The sequence below is a fragment of the Ochotona princeps genome, chromosome X, assembly GCF_030435755.1.
Source record: "Ochotona princeps isolate mOchPri1 chromosome X, mOchPri1.hap1, whole genome shotgun sequence".
Taxonomy (NCBI): domain Eukaryota; kingdom Metazoa; phylum Chordata; class Mammalia; order Lagomorpha; family Ochotonidae; genus Ochotona; species Ochotona princeps.
In genome coordinates this window covers 77,372,552-77,392,678 of record NC_080865.1, presented here as the reverse complement: position 1 = coordinate 77,392,678, position 20,127 = coordinate 77,372,552, and the positions used below count along the sequence as shown (strand labels likewise).

The 20,127-nt window shown below is 39.2% G+C and overlaps 1 protein-coding gene across 4 annotated transcripts in view; it reads left to right on the top strand.

Moving 5' to 3' along the window:
- LRCH2 (leucine rich repeats and calponin homology domain containing 2) overlaps positions 1–20,127 on the top strand; it is a 102,458-nt gene that overhangs the window by 30,952 nt on the left and 51,379 nt on the right. For all 4 annotated transcript variants that reach the window (XM_004590209.4, XM_058658967.1, XM_058658966.1 and 1 more), the window contains exons 3-5: positions 3,625–3,751; positions 8,566–8,671; positions 8,754–8,890. In XM_004590209.4, coding sequence (XP_004590266.2) covers positions 3,625–3,751; positions 8,566–8,671; positions 8,754–8,890 — 370 coding nt within the window. The remainder of the gene's footprint in view (positions 1–3,624; positions 3,752–8,565; positions 8,672–8,753; positions 8,891–20,127) is intronic.

Genomic DNA, 20,127 nt, shown 5'->3' with positions numbered 1-20,127 from the left:
GTCCAACTTGCTCTGTTCTCTGCCATATTCTCCATGTGCGTCAGGGTCTGTGTCCATTGCTCTGCCTTTTTCACTGAGGAGGGCATATCCTTGTAGGTGAGTGCAAGGGCCTGGTGACTTAATGAGGCCTGTCAGATCCCCAGTCACCAGGATCATGAACCCGATATCATCTTAATAGGTGGACCCCAGGAACCAGGCCAGGTGATCTGAGCCCTGCTGGATCCTCTACTCACAGGGCTCACGAACCCAGCACCCACCTTGCAGGTGGGCCAAAAACCTGGGCCAGGCGACCTGAGCCACACTGATTCCTTGCCCCTGGGGCTCATGACCCTGGCAACCATCTCGCAGGTGGACCCAAGGACCCGAGCCAGGTGACCCAAACCCTACCAGATTCCCCCACCTCCAGAGCTCATGAACCTGGCACCCACCTCGCAGGCGGCCAAGAGACCTGGGCCAGGTGACCGAGCACTGCTGGATTCTCACCCCTGAGGCTCACAAGCCTGGCATCCCCTCACAGGTCTCACGGAGACCTGGGCCAGGTGATCAAGCCCCACTGGATCCCTGACCTCTGGGGTCACGAAACCGGCACCCACATCATAGGCATGTACAGGGAACCGGGACAGGTGACCAGAACCCCACTGGATCTCCCACCCCTGGGGCACACGAACCTGGTACCCTGTCTTGCAGATGGGCCCAAGGATTTGAGCCAGGCGATCAGAGTCCCGTCGGATCCTTTACCTCCAGGGCTCATGAACCTGGCACCCACCTCACAGGTGGACACACAGACCTGTGAAATTATTTTATTTTACTTTTTAAAAGTTTATTTTCTTAGAAAGGCAGATTTACAGAGAAGGAAAGACAAAAAGATTTTCCATCCTCTGGTTCACCCTCCAAACAGCTGCAACAGTTAGAGCTGAATAGATCTGAAGCCAGGAGCCAAAAGCTTCTCCCTGATCTCCCACACGAGTTCAGAATCCCAAAGCTTTAGGCCATTCTCTACTGCTTTCCCAGGTCATAGCAAAGAGCTGGATGGGAAGTAGAGCAGCCAGGACATGAACTGGTGTCCATATGAGATCTCGGCACTTGCAGGTGGATGATTAGCCAGTTGATTCACTTTGCCAGACCCAACACTCGAAATTGATTCTTAAATTATGTGTGTCAGGCAATATTGTAAATACTTTCCCATCTTGCCCCATTTAATCTTCACACTATCATTATAAGATCAGTTCCATTATTATCCCTGTATTACAGATGAAGAAACTGAATTTAAACTATATGCCTCAAACCATAAAAATAAACAACAAGTCAAGCTCTGAATCAAAACAAGTTGACAGGGTCTGGTGCAGTAACCTAGTGGCTAAAGTCTTTGCTTTGCGTGTGCAGAGATCCCATATGGGCACTGGTTCATATCCTGGCTGCTCCATTTCCCTTCCAGCTCCCTGCTTGTGACCTGGAAAAGCAGTAGAGGATGGCCCAAAGCCTTGGGACCTGCACACGTGTGGGAGACCTGGAAAAGTAATAAAATTACTTATTTGGGTAATGAGCGGTAGCCTCGTGGCTAAATCTTTGTCTTGCATGTGCTGGAATCCCATATGGGCTCCGGTTTGTGTCCCAGCTGCTCCACTTTGCATCTGGCTCCCTGCTTATGGTCTGAGAAAGCAGTCGAGGATGGTCCAGTGCCTTGGAACCCTGGACCCACTTAGGAGACCTGGAAGAGGCTCCTGGCTCCTGGCTTCAGATCATGCCACTTGGGGAGTGAACCAACCGTTAGAAGATCTTTCTCTCTGTCTCTCCTTCTCTCTGTAGATCTGACTTTCCAATAAAATAAAATAAAAAACTATTTGTTTGAGAGGCAGAATTAAAGAGAGAGAGAAAGAGGGAGAGTCTATATGTTATTTAATCCCCCAAATGTCCTCAGCATCCAGGGCTGGGCTAGGTGTAAACCAGGAGCCAGGAATTCTGCTACTTTCCTAGGTGTATTTACGGGGAGCTGGATCAGAAGTGGAACAACAGAAGGACTTGCTCCAGCACCACGTGACTTGCTGTAGCACAATGCCAGCACCAAATTGTGGCTTTCTCTAACATTTCTTTGGCTTGAATTTGGAAAGTTTTGGTGGTAGTGAGGTGTTTTTAAGATTTGTTTTTATTTTTGGCTAAAAGTGGTTTAGCATAAGCGTCCACATTTCTCTATATGTGCGATGATGTCTTGCAATAGTTGTACTAAAACGTTTGTGATTCTGTACCACTTTAATCTCCATAAGTTGGTTGCGGGTTTTCAAAACTATTTGAAAAAGCTACATTGGGATAACATTTTCTAAAACGATTAACTTCTGTTGCTTTCTGTCAAACGCATAGTGAAAAAATGTGATGACTATTGATTTAGTAGTAATATATGAAGAAACCTGATTCTGGAGAAAGAAGAGTGTGCCAATAACTCAATGAACAGGCTTCTAGAAAGATTGTGACTTTCCAGCAGCTCAGTTAGGATTTCTACTTGAGCGGCACTGACTTCTTGTTGTTGTTTAGGTAATTTGTGCCATGTGACAAAAGCCAGTCTATTGTTTCCAGATGTCCTCTGCCAGGGATAAGATAGAATAAAGGGTCTGGAAGTCCTCCTTTAAATTACACTGAGTTTTTGTCACTGTGAATGTTACACAAAATCCTAGGTATAAGTTCTGTAAATATTACTTTGAGGCAGAAGAAAATACTTAGTTATTGCTTATCAATGCTTGTTAATATATATCTTAATAAGGGATGATTTGGAGTGGTCAGTGTGCTTTGGCACATGAATTTGACCACCATAATAATTTGAGGGCGAAACTGCCTGGAGTTGGATCCTGCCTCTGCCACTTTCCAGCTGTTTTAAGCAGTTTACTTAAATCTCTGTGACTTTTTCTTCATTTGTAAAGTGGGGAATCATTATATCCATTTCCCAAAAGTAGGTTGTGTTGAGGGTTAGTTAAGTTACTTCATGTGAGGTGCTCTGAACAAAATGTGATACACGTTCAACAATTAATAAATGTTGTAATATTGAAAAGTATTCATAATGATAAGAATGCTGTATCAAGTTCAAGATGTTAGTAAGCTGTCATAAACCATAATGAAAGGAAATGGATTACAGTTATAGCATGTTTTTAACAATGTAGTCTTATCTATTCTTTTATAAATTTAGACATAATGAATGGCTTTCCCTGGTTTGTTGCATGGAGTTGTCATCTGCATTGAATTCATATCAGGAATAAACTTCTGGCATTCTTTAGCTCAGAAGTATCATTTTGGGAGTTTGAGAGCTGGTAGTGGATAGGACAGTGTCATAGGCACAGCATTGTCTTTGCGGTCAGACTTACATTTGAGTCTCTACTGAGCTTTGGCCATTCAGTTAACTAGTTATTACCTTTGTTTTCTTTTGAGTATAATGGAGATATTACCTATCCTGTGCGGTTAATGTGAAGGTCAGGTAAGACAGTACATGGAATTTAACACTGTGCTTGACACAAACTAAACACTTATTAAATGATAGTTTTTACTTAATGAAAACATTTGTTTTCTAGGTAGTTTTTTTGCAATATAGCATGTTAGGTTTTTAGAATGTATATAATAATGAGACTTTCTTATTCTTTTCAGTCGAAATCTTTTATCAACATTGCCAAAATACCTATTTGATCTTCCCCTTAAAGTTTTGGTTGTAAGCAATAATAAACTGGTATCCATTCCTGAAGAAATTGGAAAATTAAAAGATTTAATGGAATTGGTGAGTAAAATAGTTACATTAATTGTGTATAAAATGCATACTATATATACATTTTAAAAGAGTATACATTTCTTTATAGAGTTTCAGTGTGATTTTCAAAAGAACAAATAACTTGGAATATGTCTAAGCTCCCTGTAGTGAAATTTTGAGATAACATTATGTATATTTGAGTTTGTTCCCAGACGCATGAAACACTGGTTGTTCTTTAGCCCTACTGGGGTCAGAAGATTTGCTTAAAAATTCTAAGAAATGCTTTTCAAATGAGTAATCATTTATCGATTTTGTAGACAGTGAAGTTTAGGGGAGAGATAATTTTTAAAGCTTTTTGAGGTCTACTCTAGGGTGCTAGGGAAAAAAGGATAGGCACACTAAATTTAATAGAATTAGGAAAATAATTCTTCATCTGTTGTATGCTCATGTGATTGTATAACACATTGAGACCTAGATAAATGGAAAAAGGATTATTATATGTCATTAACTATAGAAATATAGGCTGATTTGGGAGCAGGAATTTGGTGTAGCCCTTAAGGTGCTTCTTGGGATACCTGCATCCTTCATTGGAGTGCCTGGATTCTATGCCCAGCTGTTGTCCTTCCTGCTAACGCACACGCTGGATTGCAAATACCTGGTTACATGTCACCCACACATGAGACTTCTGATTGAGTTCTAGGCCTCTGGCTCCGTCCTTGTCCTTCTGAAGTGGTTGTGGGAATTAGGGGAATGAACTAGTGTGTGGAATGTGCCTTTCTTTCTCTTTTTCAAATGTAATGAAAATAAATTTTTAAAATGTTAGTTGCAATTCATAATATTTCAACCTTAAATTTAGAAAAAAAAATAGAATAATTTTAAGTAATTGCCCTGAACATATAATTTAGGTATTTGATGGACATAATTGCATGCTGAGAAATATGTAATTGGGTCATCAAAATATTGAGCTCTTTTCATATTATAATGGTTACTTTCACATAATATGAGTCTATTTTTATTTTCTGTTCTTTGAGTAATTCTTTCCTAATAATTAAGTATTTTAAAAGATCTTATTTTTTACAAACTATTTTCATATCTTTCATCTATTGGTTCATTCGTTAAATGTGTGCAACAACCAGAGCTTGGTTAGGGTAAAGACAGGAGCTGGGAATTCCTTCCAGGTCTTCACCATGGGTGGCAGTGACCCAAGTGCTTGAGCCATCATCTGCCACCAGGTTGTGCATTAGCAGGAAGCTAACTAGGAACCTCAGTTGCTGAGACTTGAATGAATACTCCTTTATTGGAAATAGTGTTCTAGCCACCGTATTAAATGTTGACCCTTCATTCCCAGTATGTTTAAGGTATTCTTCAATATGAGTTTCTTATATTTAGAGGGTCAATGGTTTTTGTGATCAATTTATTCATACTTATATAATGGGAAATTAATGTCAAAATACCATATGAAAAGAGAGTTTAGAAATACCTTTCATTCATTAAGGAGCCATCATTATTTTCAATTATAACACAAGGAAGCTTTCCTGGATTTTGCCTTATATTTTAGAATTCCAGATTTTTTAAATAATAAAATTCTGTCATTAGAGGCATATTCTGTCTGTAATACACTATTTTGTTACAATATTCAACAGAGCAGATCAGTTTCCTGTGCTTGGGTTCATTTCTTCTAGACAATATCATCTATCAGATTTCTGTGGGTTTTTCTATATGAAAATCTTCCAGTATCAGACAACTTTGGGGAAAAGCAATGGTATTTACTTTAAAGGGCATTTCCCCCCAAATTTTGCTACCTGCTACTTGAATAGTACTCTTTTGTGAGCATGGTAACTAAACTGTCAAAACATAAGTCAAATCATGCTATTTCTCTGTTTGAAAGTATCCAGTTTCTGCCCATGAGCAAAAATTATATCCCTTCTTCCTTCTCCCTTGCCTGCTTGCCTCCAGTTATACCTGTTGCCTTGCTGTTCTTTGTGTATTCCAGTTTTGCTCTGGGAAGGGATTGTTCCTTCTGCCCAACATAATCCTTACTTATGTACTGGAATGGCTCACTCTTTCAACTCAAGGAATAGTGTTCAAGCCAATATCTTTTTTGTTAGGAAAAATCACTAAAGAAGAGGAATAACTAACATCCGAATTGAATTTATTCGAGATGAATTGGAACAGCTAGCAGTTACTAATGTGTGGACAGTAGAAACTCCATGGTAGTGACCTAATATCCGGCTTGGTGGGCCTTTTCTAATTTTAGGACTTGGATGTCTTGAGGGCTGGGGGGTTATTCAAAGTGAGGAAGTGAGCTTAAGCTAGAATATTCTTTTGCTGGCATTTTCAGCTTTGGTAGATTTTGCCCCCTGGGCAATTGACATGACAATTCAGAACCTGAACTCATCTATTATACGGTGTAAAAGTTCCTGAGGAGATTGCATTTGCTCTCCACTTTGGGGAAGTCTCATGACTGGCAAGCCAAATGCAAAAGTTAGGCTCCTCTATTGAAATGCAGTGTGAAACGTTCTTGGAGGAGACTACATTTGGAATTCTAATGGCCAAAGAATTTGGCTCCTGTTACAATACAGCTACTTCCCTTTACTTTGTTCTTTGTAATGATAGCACTAACCCTTTTCTGGCATCACTCCTAACCTACTCCCTTTGCTAGATTATAAACTCCATGAGGAGCTTTGAATACTGCCCCCAACCCCTAGACTGGTACCCAGCAAATTCTTGGTATTCAATAATTGTTCTTCAGTCAAGATACCATTCTTCATATTGTTTGAAAGACATATGTAGAATATGTTTTTCCAATTATCTGTGACTTAGATTCTCCCTACATGGCTTTAATATTCTTCTAAATGTACTCTCCTGTCTATTTTACTATTATTATTTGCAGTAAAACTGAAGGCATGTTTCACTCCCTTTCTTCCAAGCAAATAAAATTTTCAATAAAAGCTAGATCTGGAACAATTGCAGTAAATATAAATCTCATTTTCTGTGTGTCTGAAATTTTTGCAGGGTGCTAGAGATCACATCAGACAAGTTTAGGGTGAATTAAGGAGTCTATTAGCCAAGCTTGGTGATAACAGGGCCCACTAGAAATTAGCAAATGACAAGTCCATATGGCAATCCAGTCTGTAATTGAAACCCTGAGAGGAACAAATGGTCATTACCCTGAAGACCTATGTCTCAGCTTCCCCAGAAATGTAAGTTATCCCAAGAGACATGCAACAAACAACCTGGACACACTCACAAAGCTGTAGACATTCACCTTTTCCTGACTTTTCTGTCCACATTCCACTACTGCTAGGCTTCACCTCTCCTGGAACTCTTGAAAGTCCACAAATTAGAAATTAGATTCTCCCAGGGGAGAGTCTGCCCCAGGAAGGGTAAGAAATGGGGAGAAACGCAATTTTCCATTTGAAAGAATGACTTTACCGGAGACCAGAGACCCTAACTGCCTATTATCCCATCTTACTCCTCACATTAGCATTAACATCTTCACTGTCCTGCCCAAACAGTAAGCAGAGGGTGAGGAATACAGACATACGGGGGCCATGCTCAGGGGCTACCTGTCCTTGGAGTCTGTGTGTGGGAAGCCAGAGGGCAAGCAGGTACTGAGGAGACTGAATTGGAGTGCCACAGTGGTGGACCCATAGGACCAAGAGAAAGAGCCCCTCTCTACCATGGGCCTTTATGGGAGCTTGTGAGGGGTGTGGTTATGTAACAATGCAATCCTGCCCCCTCTCAGGTTTCAAGTGATGATAGGTGAATGTCATAGGTGGGCAGAAGTGACCACCTAAGTGGTGGTGGGAAGTAACTTCCAAGCTCATGACCCTGAACTAGCTGTTGACCCCACAACAAAATAACTACTATCTGAAATTATGTTGTGGATTTCTAGTCCCATTTTTTCTGATTTGATTCTAAGAAAGAAGTGAGGGAAGGGAGAGCACGGTTTTAAAAAAATAGAAACTTGGTCATTGTATAGTTTTCAATCAGGGCTTGTATTTGTAAAGACTTATTTATTAGTTTGAGAGGCAAAGTTAGAGGGAGAGATAGTTCCCATCTGCTGGTTCATTCCCCATATGGCTGAAGTGGCCAGGATCAGCCTAGGCCAATCCAGGCACCTGAAACTACATGTAGATCTCCCGTATTGGTAGCAGGAACCCAACCAATTTGGCCATCTAACTTTGCCTCCATGCATTCTAGAAGGAAGTGTAGAGTAGCTGAAACTCCAGCCAGGCACTCTGATATGGGATACTGGTATCTGAAGAGGAAGCTTTACACTTGCACCCAGGTTTGCATTTTAGCCCTATGGGATGCCTGAGGCAAATCCAATAGAATGACTTTGGGCTGTGTTTTGAGGTATAAATGTTTGATCTTGTAAATCTTATCTTTTTTTATTTCATTTAAGAAATACATTGCCTGAAATTGATCCTGAGAATAGTCTTTGGTATTGCAACTCATATCTTTAAATCCTTGATTTTCTAAATTTGTATTCAACCAAATATTTCAAAGTGACTATGATTGGCAGATAATCACCATAAATAATAATTGCCAGTCTTTTGTTTTACCTTTGTATGAAGACTACTTTGGATCATCTTTGCTTTTGGTTTTAGTTGGTGACAGTTGGTATTTGGTTGAAATTTTTCACTTCTTAGCTTATGTGGTTACTAAGCTAGGACCACACATTTTTATGTAAAATTTTCTGTTAATTGAACTAGTTTGGCTTTATAATGCAATACAAACAGAAATCTGTCAGATAATCTGTGTTTAGAGTAATGCTGTGGGAGGTAACTACCATGTACAGTTAGTTTGTTATAATTACAGTTTCTTGTTTTCTTTAGGATATTAGCTGTAATGAAATTCAGGTTCTTCCCCAACAAGTGGGAAAATTGCATTCACTTAGAGAGCTAAATATAAGAAGAAATAATCTTCATGCACTGCCTGATGGTAAGATGTCACTCTTTTTAACCAAATGAATAAGAGAATAACTATGTATAATTTAATTTAATTATATTCTGTTTCTGAACAGAATTAGGTGATCTTCCTTTAGTCAAGTTGGATTTCTCTTGTAATAAGGTGACTGAAATTCCAGTTTGTTACCGGAAGCTGCATCATTTACAAGTAATGATTTTGGATAACAATCCACTGCAAATACCACCAGCACAGGTTTGTAATAAAATATGATATTAATTTCTTTTTACTTTTGTTCATAATTGTGATTGATATTTTAAAATGAGTTTGTAATTACATGATTGTCATAATACTATTCTCATGTTAATGTGAGACCAATACAAAAGAGATTATTCCAAGGTGATCAAATCTATCCCAGAAATGAGTCAGAGGCAGACCCTTTGAAGCTTGGGAGTCTTTATTCACTGGCCAATCCCAGCACTGACTGGTGGATTGTATTGCACCGTGGCCAGCGGAAGAGGGGAGCAGCCCTGATTAGCCATGTTCAGGTGTTTTTTTTTTTTTAACAGCAATCATCCAATCAACTAAGAGAGTGCTGATGCATTATACATGTTATTCAATCAATCAACCTGGCTTACATCACTGCAAAATGCAGATTACTCAATCAACTATAGTGGCATGAAACAGAGATACCCAATCAGTTGTAGCATTGTGTACTTTTAAACTGTCCAGTCAGTAAGAGCTGCGTATTGTCTAGTAGCGAACAAGTGAACCAGGCAAACAAGTCGTTTCAATTGCATGTACAGAAACAAATTTTGGGCAATCAGCTTATTGTGTGAAGTGTAAAAGAAAAGCAAGATCTCATTCTGGAATGAGATATTTTCTTGCCATAAGTACTTTCACTCCTGTTTCAGGAATTTCCAAGAACTTGAGGTTATGGACATTTCCTGAAAATGTTTCAGAAGATCTCCCCTTACTGTCACCACTTTTTATTGTCTGGGCTGTTCACAAGATTCCATATAGTTCACAGGCAGGATTCTCATACCGAAACGTCTGTTCCTCATTCTCTTCTTCTGAGTGGTTCAGATAACATATTCTGAATATACATTATAGTCAGAGGCTTATTGGTACACTAAATGAGGAGTTTAACACAGAGAAAGTAAAATGTCTAATTCAGCAAGCATAAAGGCAGGGATTATAAACAATAATCAAATTTAAAGATGTCAATTTCACTGATATACCATAAATTTCAAAATAATTACAGATCAATAAAGCTATAGTGGTGTATTTCCTAATTATTTGGCAGAGTTTGACAAAACTTAATTTTTTGTTGATAAACAAAAAAAAAAATGCACCAAAATTAGGAATCAGTTTAGTAATCAGTAAAGGAATTTTTCAGAGGAGTGACTTTTCTTTGATAGGAAATATGGATCAGGCTGTTGAATAACATTTGGAAAATAGATATCAGCTGATTGTTAATACCTGCTAGAAGCAGTGACCACTATTCTTTATGAATGGACTTCCTGAGGAATTAGGAATTTTTATCAACTGAAGTTAGCATTGAGAGGGATATGTTTACTTTGGTCCAAGTTCCCAATTGATCCTTAGTGCTTGTGTCCTTCCTTTGATTCATCACCAATGCCATGTTTTCCTATGCAATTTTAATCATGACAAAGTGCATTTGGGGCCTACTGGCGGGTAGCTGTTACTTTTCCCTTGTTTTACAAGAGAAGACTGAATGTCCAAATGTCATCTATTGAGGAAATAGGAAACCTCCTGAGGTTGGTTATCAGAACTGGTTCAGGACCTCAGGACTGGCTGTACCCCTCCATGAGGTAATTTTAGTATGAAGTTGATTTGCAACTTTGGGCTAGGAGAGGGAGGCTAGGAAGTCTGGGAGACTAGGACCTGAGGTTATCTAGCAACTGCATTCAAGACATTGTATAGAGGTTCCATTTCTTGCTTGTGAACTGTTAATAATGGTTGCTAATGTAATTTTGAAAAAGATAGTTTCCTTGAAGTCTTTATAGCTAGCTTCTACTCAGGTTTTAATCTACTTCATATTTGCTTGGCACTGTGAGATGGAACAAAGATGCAAGGGGGAAATATTTATTCTGACTTTTTGTTTAGTGAGGAAAATTCATGTGGAATCTACTGAAATAATAGGGGATAAACTAATATGTAACCTTACAGGACAAACTGTATGTAAGACAAGGAACAGTGGGGGAAAAGTTATTAATTTGATAAGAAATGAAACATGATTGATAGTAGTGCCTCTTATATTGCAGAAGAGTGTCTGGCTGAGATGCACGTGGCAGTGTAATAGCAGTCTGCACTCTACATCCAGACTCTGTATCTTCGAACAGGGTTTGCATACATCAGGTTGCTTTTTTCTTTCTACATAGGTATATACCATTCATCCCAAAGGGTACCCTTTTTAGTTCAAATAAAGGCTGGCTGGAGCCTTAGTAGTAGCTACTCGATAACAGAATGGGGAAAGCTAAAACTTGTGTCTGCTGTGGAGAAGCAAGTTGATATACTTTGTCAATCTGAGAATGGTTTGGTATTGGAGGAAATAAATCACTCTCCATATTGGGGTGAAGGAAATAACATGACATTAGGGTTCAGTGCAATAGCTCAATGGCTAATCCTCACCCTTCAAGCACCAGGATGCCATATGGGCGCTGATTCATGTCCCAGCTTCTCCACTTCCCGTACAGCTCCCTGTTTATGGCCTGGGAAAGCAGTGGAAATTGGTCCAAGTCTTTGGGACCCTACACCCATGTGGGAGACCTGGAAGAGGCTCCTGGCTCCTAGATTCAGATGGGCTCAACTCTGGTCATTATGGCCACTTGGGGAGTGAACCAGCAGGTGGAAGATCTTTCTCTCTGCCTCTCTTTTCTCTCTGTAAATCTGCCTTTCTAACATAAATAAATAAATGTAAAATAAACAAGCAAACTTCCCCCAAATTGTTGTAGGGTTTTTGACCCCGAATACGGCAGCAACATCAATTCTTGTCTCGCAGGAAAGAAGAATTTTCATGCGGACACAGTTTAGTTTTAAAGCAAGATTTATTAGAAAAGCTGAGAAAAGTAGCTCCCGTCCTAGTGATGGGAGGGGACTTTGAGATAGAAAAGAACCATACCTCCTGCCATTAGTAAGAGGAGGTGGAAAAGAAAGACCCTAGACCTCTGCCATAGTGGCAGGAGGGAAAGTGGGGAAAAAAAGACCCGTGTTAATGGTGGGGATAGCATCTTTTAAAGGTTCACCTTAAAAGGTGTTTCTCCATAAACAAAGGAAATTCCTGGTTTCCATGGTGCCTGGCCTTGGGACAAAAGGGCCCAAAGGTGTCACCACCCAAGGGCCCAAAGGTGTCACCACCCAACTTCCTCAGTCCTGTTTTAATGATAAAGAGGCCAGTCTGAGGCCCTCCCCCTTGGAAATGGCCTGAGACAGAATTGGGTTGAAGCTTCAGGTGGGGAATTGGTATGTAATCTTGTCTCTCGGGGAAGTGTGTTCTGGATATGTTAAAATATGCACTTGTCTCTGGAGAAACGTGTTCTGGTGAATCCAAGACATGGTGGGGAAAATGCCTTTATATTTGAGGAAAAAAATGATGACTCGGGGACACAGAATATTCTGACTGCCTACTACCCAGTCTAACTCCTCTCTCAAAATCACGTAACATTAAAGCAGTGATTTTCCAGTAGACATTTCCATGTGTTAAAACTGTTTTATAATCTGGGCTGAACCAAATTTTTTATTTTGTTTTAATGTAAAATGTTATATATATAACTAGTGATTGACATGTTGGATGTCACTATTACAGAATGAGTTTCACGTGCTGACTATTGCTCCCCATCACCCTGGTGATGCCAGTCTTCTGAGAGGAGACTGGAATTGTTACTGATCAATATGAGGCTGGAAAAATAACTCACATTTGCCTCCTTGACTGAGAGCTTTTGGGAAACTGAGAAATGCTGGTGAGGCAAATTCTGAATGGAAGGACTTCTAATCAATCAGACCAGCAGCGTTATGTTTAGTAACTTTTTAAAAGGCTTATTGATTTTTATTGGAGTGGCAAATTTACAGAGAGAAGGAGAGACAGAGAAAAAGATCCTCCGTCTGCTGGCTCACTTCCAAAATGGCTGCAGTGGCCCCAGCTGGGCCAATTGGATCCCTGGAGCCAGGAGCCAGGAGCTTCTTGTGGGTCTCCTGAGTGGGTGCAGAGTCCCAAAGACTTGGATATCATTTGCTGTTTTCCCTAATCATAAGCAGAAAGCTATATGGGAAGTTTAGTAGCTGGGACATCAACTGGCACCCATATAGGATGCTGGTGCTTGGAGGTAGAGGATTAGCCTATACAGCTTTTGGAGCTAGGTTCTAGTAATTTCCTTGTAAAAGCCGATATTGCTGGAGGTCTAAGGTTTACACTTCTTCCTGCCCTTTGTTCCTCAGCTACACCAGTACTCTTCATTTTCCTTACCGGGATTCTGGAATTTACTCTAGGCAATATGCTGATTTCTTACATTCTGTCCTCAGTGTCCAAATGACTAACCATACTTTTCAGAAGAATGAAGTTTGCTCGTTAGAGAATCTCTGTTAGGCCCTTCTGTGGTGTTGGAAATGCTCTATATTTGGACTGCCTGTTGTGTGTCATAATCATAGTAGTTATTGAGTACTTGAAAGTGTATAGTGTGGTAAAACAATGATTTTTAAATTTTATTTTGATATAGTTAGTTTAAATGAAAATAGTCACCTGTGCCTGGTGACTACCATATTGCACATGGTAGCTACAGAAAGATTGAAGTGGTCTATAGCTTCCAATATAGCTATGGGCAGAGGCAGGATTCGCACAATACTTACTGGTAAATGTGCATACACTGAATGGGAAGACCCATCAGCAAACATCTGTTTGGTTTTCCAACTATTTGCAGCCTATGTTAGCTATGTTAGGCTGGTTTAACAGAGTTCTTCCTTAATAAACAGATCGAATCATAAGAAAATATCTATCTGTATGCTGATCTTTCAGGGTCACTTAATGAATGAAATGCTCACTCCCTGTCACTAGGCAAATGGAATGTCACCATCAGTAAGCTTCCCTCATATGTGCAGAACTTCCGATTAGCTTTTTCTTACTCTTGCTCTTTAAAACAAATATTCAGGATCACAAGGCAATGTAGGAAGAACGCCTAATGTGAAAGAGAGAAAAATACAGTTCCATTGAAATGATAGCAGAACACGAAAGTTTTTGCATGTCACTATAGAAATGAGTGTATGGCAAAAAGTTCATAGAAAAGGAAATCAAAATAATTTTGTTGCGGTTTTGAAAAGCTTTATCAAAATAATTTTGTTGCGGTTTTGAAAAGCTTTATCTACTTATTTGAAGGACAGAGTGACAGAAAGCTAGAGAGAGAAGGGGAGACATAGAAAAATAGATCTTCTGACTGCTTTTTTATTTTTTTGACTCCCCGAATGATCCCAGCTGTTACGTCTGGGCCAAGCTAAAGCCAGAAGTCAGAAACTCCATCAGGGTCTGCCATGAAAGTGGCAGGTACTTGGGCCATTTTCTGGTATCTTCCCAAGTGCGTTAGTGGAAACCTGCATTAGAAGATGAGCAATAGCCAGGTGACACTTAGATATGGGATTTTAATGTCTCAAATGACAACTTAAATTGCCACAAGACTATCCATAATATCCATTCATAGATATTTCATACTAGGGTTTTACACAGCGTTTTAAATGTCCCACCAGATGTAAAGATTTAAAAAATTTTAAACCAAGATAAGCTTATCTTAATTTTATTTCAAATATTTGAAGTTTATATGTCTCAAATATGTAATGAAATCTATTGCAAAAAAAAAAAAACCCCACAAATAATCAGGGAAAGGCCATGAATAGATGTTGTTTGAATGAAGGCATTCAAATGGCCAACAGCTAGATGAAAAGATGTTCACCGATGCTAATTATCAGGAAATGCAAATGGAAGCTACAGTAAGATATTACTGACATCTGTTAGTGTTACCAGGGAAATGAGGCAGAAAGGAGGAAGACTGTCTGAGTTTTTCTCTCACATGAATGAATTTCCATTCAGGCAATGTAGTTCCCCAAAACAAGATTTACTAAGTCAGAAACTGCCTGGCATGACAGTCAAATGAAATGCCTCTTAAGACAGAGTGACTGGAAAATTTGGTCTAAGTAGAATCTTTTAAGCACAATTTCTTTTGTGAAAAAAAATAAAATAGCTACTAACATTCAGATGGTGGGGACAAAACTTACAAAAAGGCAGGAATTGCAGTCCTGATTAGCCAGCCCATGATAAAATAGCAGCAATCACAGCAAACAACAAACCTGTCTGAGTGGTGGCATAGGTAACTTCTGTCTATTAACAATAAGCTGAAAAATCAGAAGGGTGGAATTATTGCTTCCCTGATATTTTGGAAACCCAGAGGAGTTAGGGTTGTCATTTTGATCTGCCCAGTTGGAACTTTGGGGCAAAAACTAACATATTGCCCTCTCTTAAACCTCGCTAATTACTCGACACTGAAAACCCAGAGGAATGGGATTGCTATTTTATATTCCAAAGGCAGCTTGGAAACATCTTGTACACTTTCAAAGAACCTCCCTATTTTCTCATTCCAGTAGGGACCTGAACCTCTCCGCCTATTAGCACATCTAATTCCTTACATTAGGATGCATATTATCTTGAAAGATAATAAATTATAGCCAGGATGTGGAGAAAAGGGAGCATGTGTCAGTTCTAATAGGAATGAGAAATGGTTCACTCATTGTTGGAAAAAGTATGCAGCTTCTACAAAAAATTTAATTTCCATATCATACAGCAGTTCCACTTATGGGCATGTATGTCTAATAAGGATCAAACCAAAGTATTTATCCTATTCTAACTTTCAATGCAGAACACGTCCTGTTATCACCATGTGTGGATTTCCACAAAGTGCTAAGTGATTCTTTAGTAGATGCTGAGTGGATGTCTAATTTAATTCACTTCTGGCACAGATTCACTTCAAATTCCGCAGATTAAGGGCTCAGTCCCACAAGAACTGCCCATGACTAGCTATAAATCCAGGTTTCTACAGTCTTTTCCTTGGGTTCAGTTACTTCGCCAGAGTAGCTAGAACTCAAAGTTTTCACTTACAATTGCCCATTTATTGCAAAGGATGTTTTGAAGAATACAAATGAATAGCCAGATGGAAGAGAGGCACAGGGCAGTGTATACAAGGGGAATGTAAAGCTTTCCTGCTATTCCTGGGCTTGCTGTCCTCTGCATGTCACCACTGTTTGCTGAATCCCATTGTCTTCAGCGATCTGGAAGTTTTCCAAACTTTGTCCTTTGGGATTCTTTTGTAAAAATAGATTTTATAGGAATGAATTGTTACGTCATTGCCCATTTGTGATTAATTCCATCTTAAGTATTTTTCCCCTTCCTGGAGTTTGAATCCTCTCCTCCCTTGGTTAATTATCCTTGCTAACAAGTCCCTCATCCTGAGACTATCCAGGAACCCCTGTTCTCTAGCCATCTCCTTAGTATTAAGAAGAATACTTACATTTAAAAGGGTTTCAGGAGTTTTAGAAGCTGTGTCCCAGGCAATGAGACAAGATCAGATAGACACTTTTTACTATAAATTTCAATATACCAAAAAAAACCCCCACAATGTTTCAAAGAGATATTTACACTCCTGTGTTAATTGTAGCATTATTCACAATGGTAAATATGTGAAAATAACCTAGGGGTCTGTCAACAGATGAATGGATGAAGAAAATGTGGAAGGTTACTGAGTGTACAGTACTGCAGTGATCTCACTTATATTTGGAGTCTTAAAAAGTGGTGAGTTAATGGTTACAAAGTAGAATGGTGTTTTCTAGGAGTTGGGGCAGTAGGAGAAAAAGGGAAAAACTGGCCAAATGGTACCATGCATTGATTATAAGATGAATAAGTACTAGAGTTCTGATTACATTATGGTGATTGTAATGAATAATATTGTATTATATACTTGAAATTTACCAAGGGAGTAATTTGTTCTTTTTTTTTTTTTAAATATTTATTCATTTTATTACAGCCAGATATACAGAGAGGAGGAGAGACAGAGAGGAAGATCTTCCATCTGATGTTTCACTCCCCAAGTGAGCCACAACGGGCCAGTATGCGCCGATCCGATGCCAGGAACCTGGAACCTCTTCCGGGTCTCCCACACGGGTGCAGGGTCCCAAAGCTTTGGGCCGTCCTCGACTGCTTTCCCAGGCCACAAGCAGGGAGCTGGATGGGAAGTGGAGCTGCCGGGATTAGAACCGGCGCCCATATGGGATCCCGGGGCTTTCAAGGCGAGGACTTTAGCCACTAGGCCACGCCGCCAGGCCCAGTAATTTGTTCTTATGGTACACTCAGAAAATAACTGAAGTGATGAATGTGTTAATGGTTTGAATGCTTCACTATGTATACTTATATTACTTTGTATACCCCAGATATATACAATCTCTGTTGGCCAATGGTGTCACGGTGAAGCTGGGAAAAATTAAGAAGGGAGTGGGAAATTGAGTAGGTTCATATGAGTGGCAGCCAGAATGATTTTTAGCAGCAGGCCTGAAAGTTAACAGCTGTTAGAATGATGTCTTTAAAGAATGAGAGAATATTTTCTACTTTCCTCACTCAAATATGAGGTAGAAAAAGATTTCAAATGTGCAATATTTTGGAAATTTTAACACACATGAGCCCTTTATTAAAAAGCTCACTGTGAATATACTGTGCCATAGTAAGGAAATAAAGGAAAAATGGGGAATTTTTGATATTTAAGATTGATACGTATGCATAGACTTAGAATGCAGCTAGTCAGTTTGGGGTTGTTAAAAAAAGAGAAGAGAAGAAATGAAAAGAAAAAGAAGAAGAAGAAAGTAAATGATAGATGAATTTATGTGTTTGTGCACATGGAGAGATGTTTGTAGTTCTGTCAGAGTTAAAAATGGATAATCAATAAGATGAAAGGATGCCAATCAGGAAAATAGTACCCATGTATTGTGATATTATTTTAACCTCAAACGGCCTGTATCTAATGCATTAAGATACTGTGATGTATTCAATGAACATACAATTAATGTGAATCAGATTGCTTATGTTCTACATCAAAGAATTGTAAAACCTAATATACTCTTAAGACCCTAAGCTGCTTGGAAATGGGGTGGAAGAACAGGGAAACCTTCCATTTCCTTAGAATGTGTGAGGAAGACGTTAAGTATAACCTACCAGAAACATAACAGGTAATTCATAGACAACAGACTTGAATCAGCATTAAACAATAGTTAAATGACAAAGACATATAGGGGGAATCAGGAGCGATCCTGACAACCTCTTAACAGGAGGTCATATATACAGAGCAGGGGGGACCCCAGAGTGGAGCAAGTGGACAGGAGGAGGCTTGTATCCCAACCCTGAAGACTCAGATCCTCACCAAGGACTATCAGTATGGGCACCAAGGACTACATCCCAACAGACAAGGAGAACACGGGGAATTGGAGTGCCTTCGGAGGCTGAGAACTCTGAGGTCACCCAGCCCCGTCTGGATCTATCACATGGGGTGGAAGAGGCCCAAATCCTTACTCACAGGACCCAAGGTCATCGGAACAACAGCCAGGATCCCTGAGAGATCTGCAGAAACAGAAGAACAGCAAACTTCCTTCGGGACTAGGGAGAGGAGCTTTCTCTGGTCCTTACTTAGTTCCAACTTTGGATCCCCACCCTTGCTTGCAATGGCCATCAGGATCGCCCCGGAATCCCCCCCCCCCAAAAATAGAATAGATAGAGAAATACAAGGAAAGCTTAGAACCGAACAGGAAATGATCAGCGTGGATCCACATATACCTCACTTGGTAGGACACAAAGATTAGTTATTCCTCACTAGGGTATGGAAGATTTCTCTGCACACCCCTCCTAAAACTGTTCTGCACCTCAACTGTTGACAAAGGCCTGGTTAGATTTATAAGCCAGTTTAAGATTATCCTAAAATCTACCAAGTTCAGCAAAATTATGCATCAACACAATAAACAACTACATACTAAAATGAAAACAGACACGAGACAGCTGAATAGTACCCTACAGCCACTTTAAGGTGTATAGCAGCCGGTGCTGAGTACAAACAAAGGGTCAATGCAGTAGTCACAGGATGTGGTTAAGAACTTGCACTGTTATAATGCATTGATTACTCAATACTATGTCAGTTAATTCCATAATGTTGTAAATTATTGTTGATGTTGTGCTGGGGCTTCTAATTGATTGGGACGATATTCTGCCAGCTATACCTTCAGACCAGAGATGGTCTCCCTCCTAAAACTGTTGAATTTATCTGGACAATAAGATGCTGGACTCTGTGCTTAGTATATTATTGCGACGAAAGAATCTCGACTTAATTTGAACTGTAATACTGCAACAAGGTGGAGGAATCCACCAAGGGGGGGGCACAGGGAGGGAATGGGGGAATCCCAGAGCCTATGAAACTGTGTCACATAATGCAACGTAATTAATAATAATAAAAAAAGAATGAATAATAGGTAAAGGAAAACAAGTGGCCATTATTCATTTTAGGAAAGAAAATGAAATCTTATCCCTTTGTGGGGTTCTTCTGTGAGTATTTTCTTGTTCATTGTAACTTTAAATTTGGCTTTTTATTTGCTGATAAATTGCAACATTTGTTGTAATAGTAGGACATATTTAAATGGCCCATTCCTCCAGGCACTGTTGAAAATTCTTTATATATATTAGCTAATTTAATTTTTAGATCACCCTTATAAAACAGTTCTGTTATTAACCTCACTTTACATATAAGGAAACATCCAGAGAGATTAAGTGACTTTTGCAGTAACATTTAACTTGCATGTAGTAGAGCCAGGATTCAAGTTCTGGCAGTGTGACATCAGAAGTTTTTGTAATTTCATGTTATACTTCTGAAGAGAGGGAAAGGATGTTAGCATACGTTGATCAGGGTTCCATGACAAGCTAATAGTGGTGGGGCTGGTGGTGGAGGTGATGCACGAGTTCTGGCCTCTTTCCTGTGAGATATTGGTAAGTAAAACCGGTCATTGAAAGCATTGTTTTAAATTAGTGGAAACATGTTTTTAATAACTTGAGAGTGAATAACATAAAACCAACTAAAAACTCAAAGTAGGGATTGGGTCTTGATGATTGAAAAGATTAAAATGGGAGATCGTTTTCTTATCAGTTTTGTGATGACTTTTAAAGTTATGTGTATGAAGTTCTCTGATAAAAAGTTAAAGTTTATATCTATTAACATTTAGTTTTGCAATCAGATTTTTATTTAGAGAGTAAGTGATATACTATTGGTAATTTATATGTTAATAGCTAAAAAGTTTTCAGTTTTAAATGAAATATTTTACTGGTGGAGTTGAACTTAATATTCAGTATCTAAGAGACTGTTTCTTTTAAAATGAAGTAATAATTGCTTTTTAATATAGTTGTTACTGTTTCC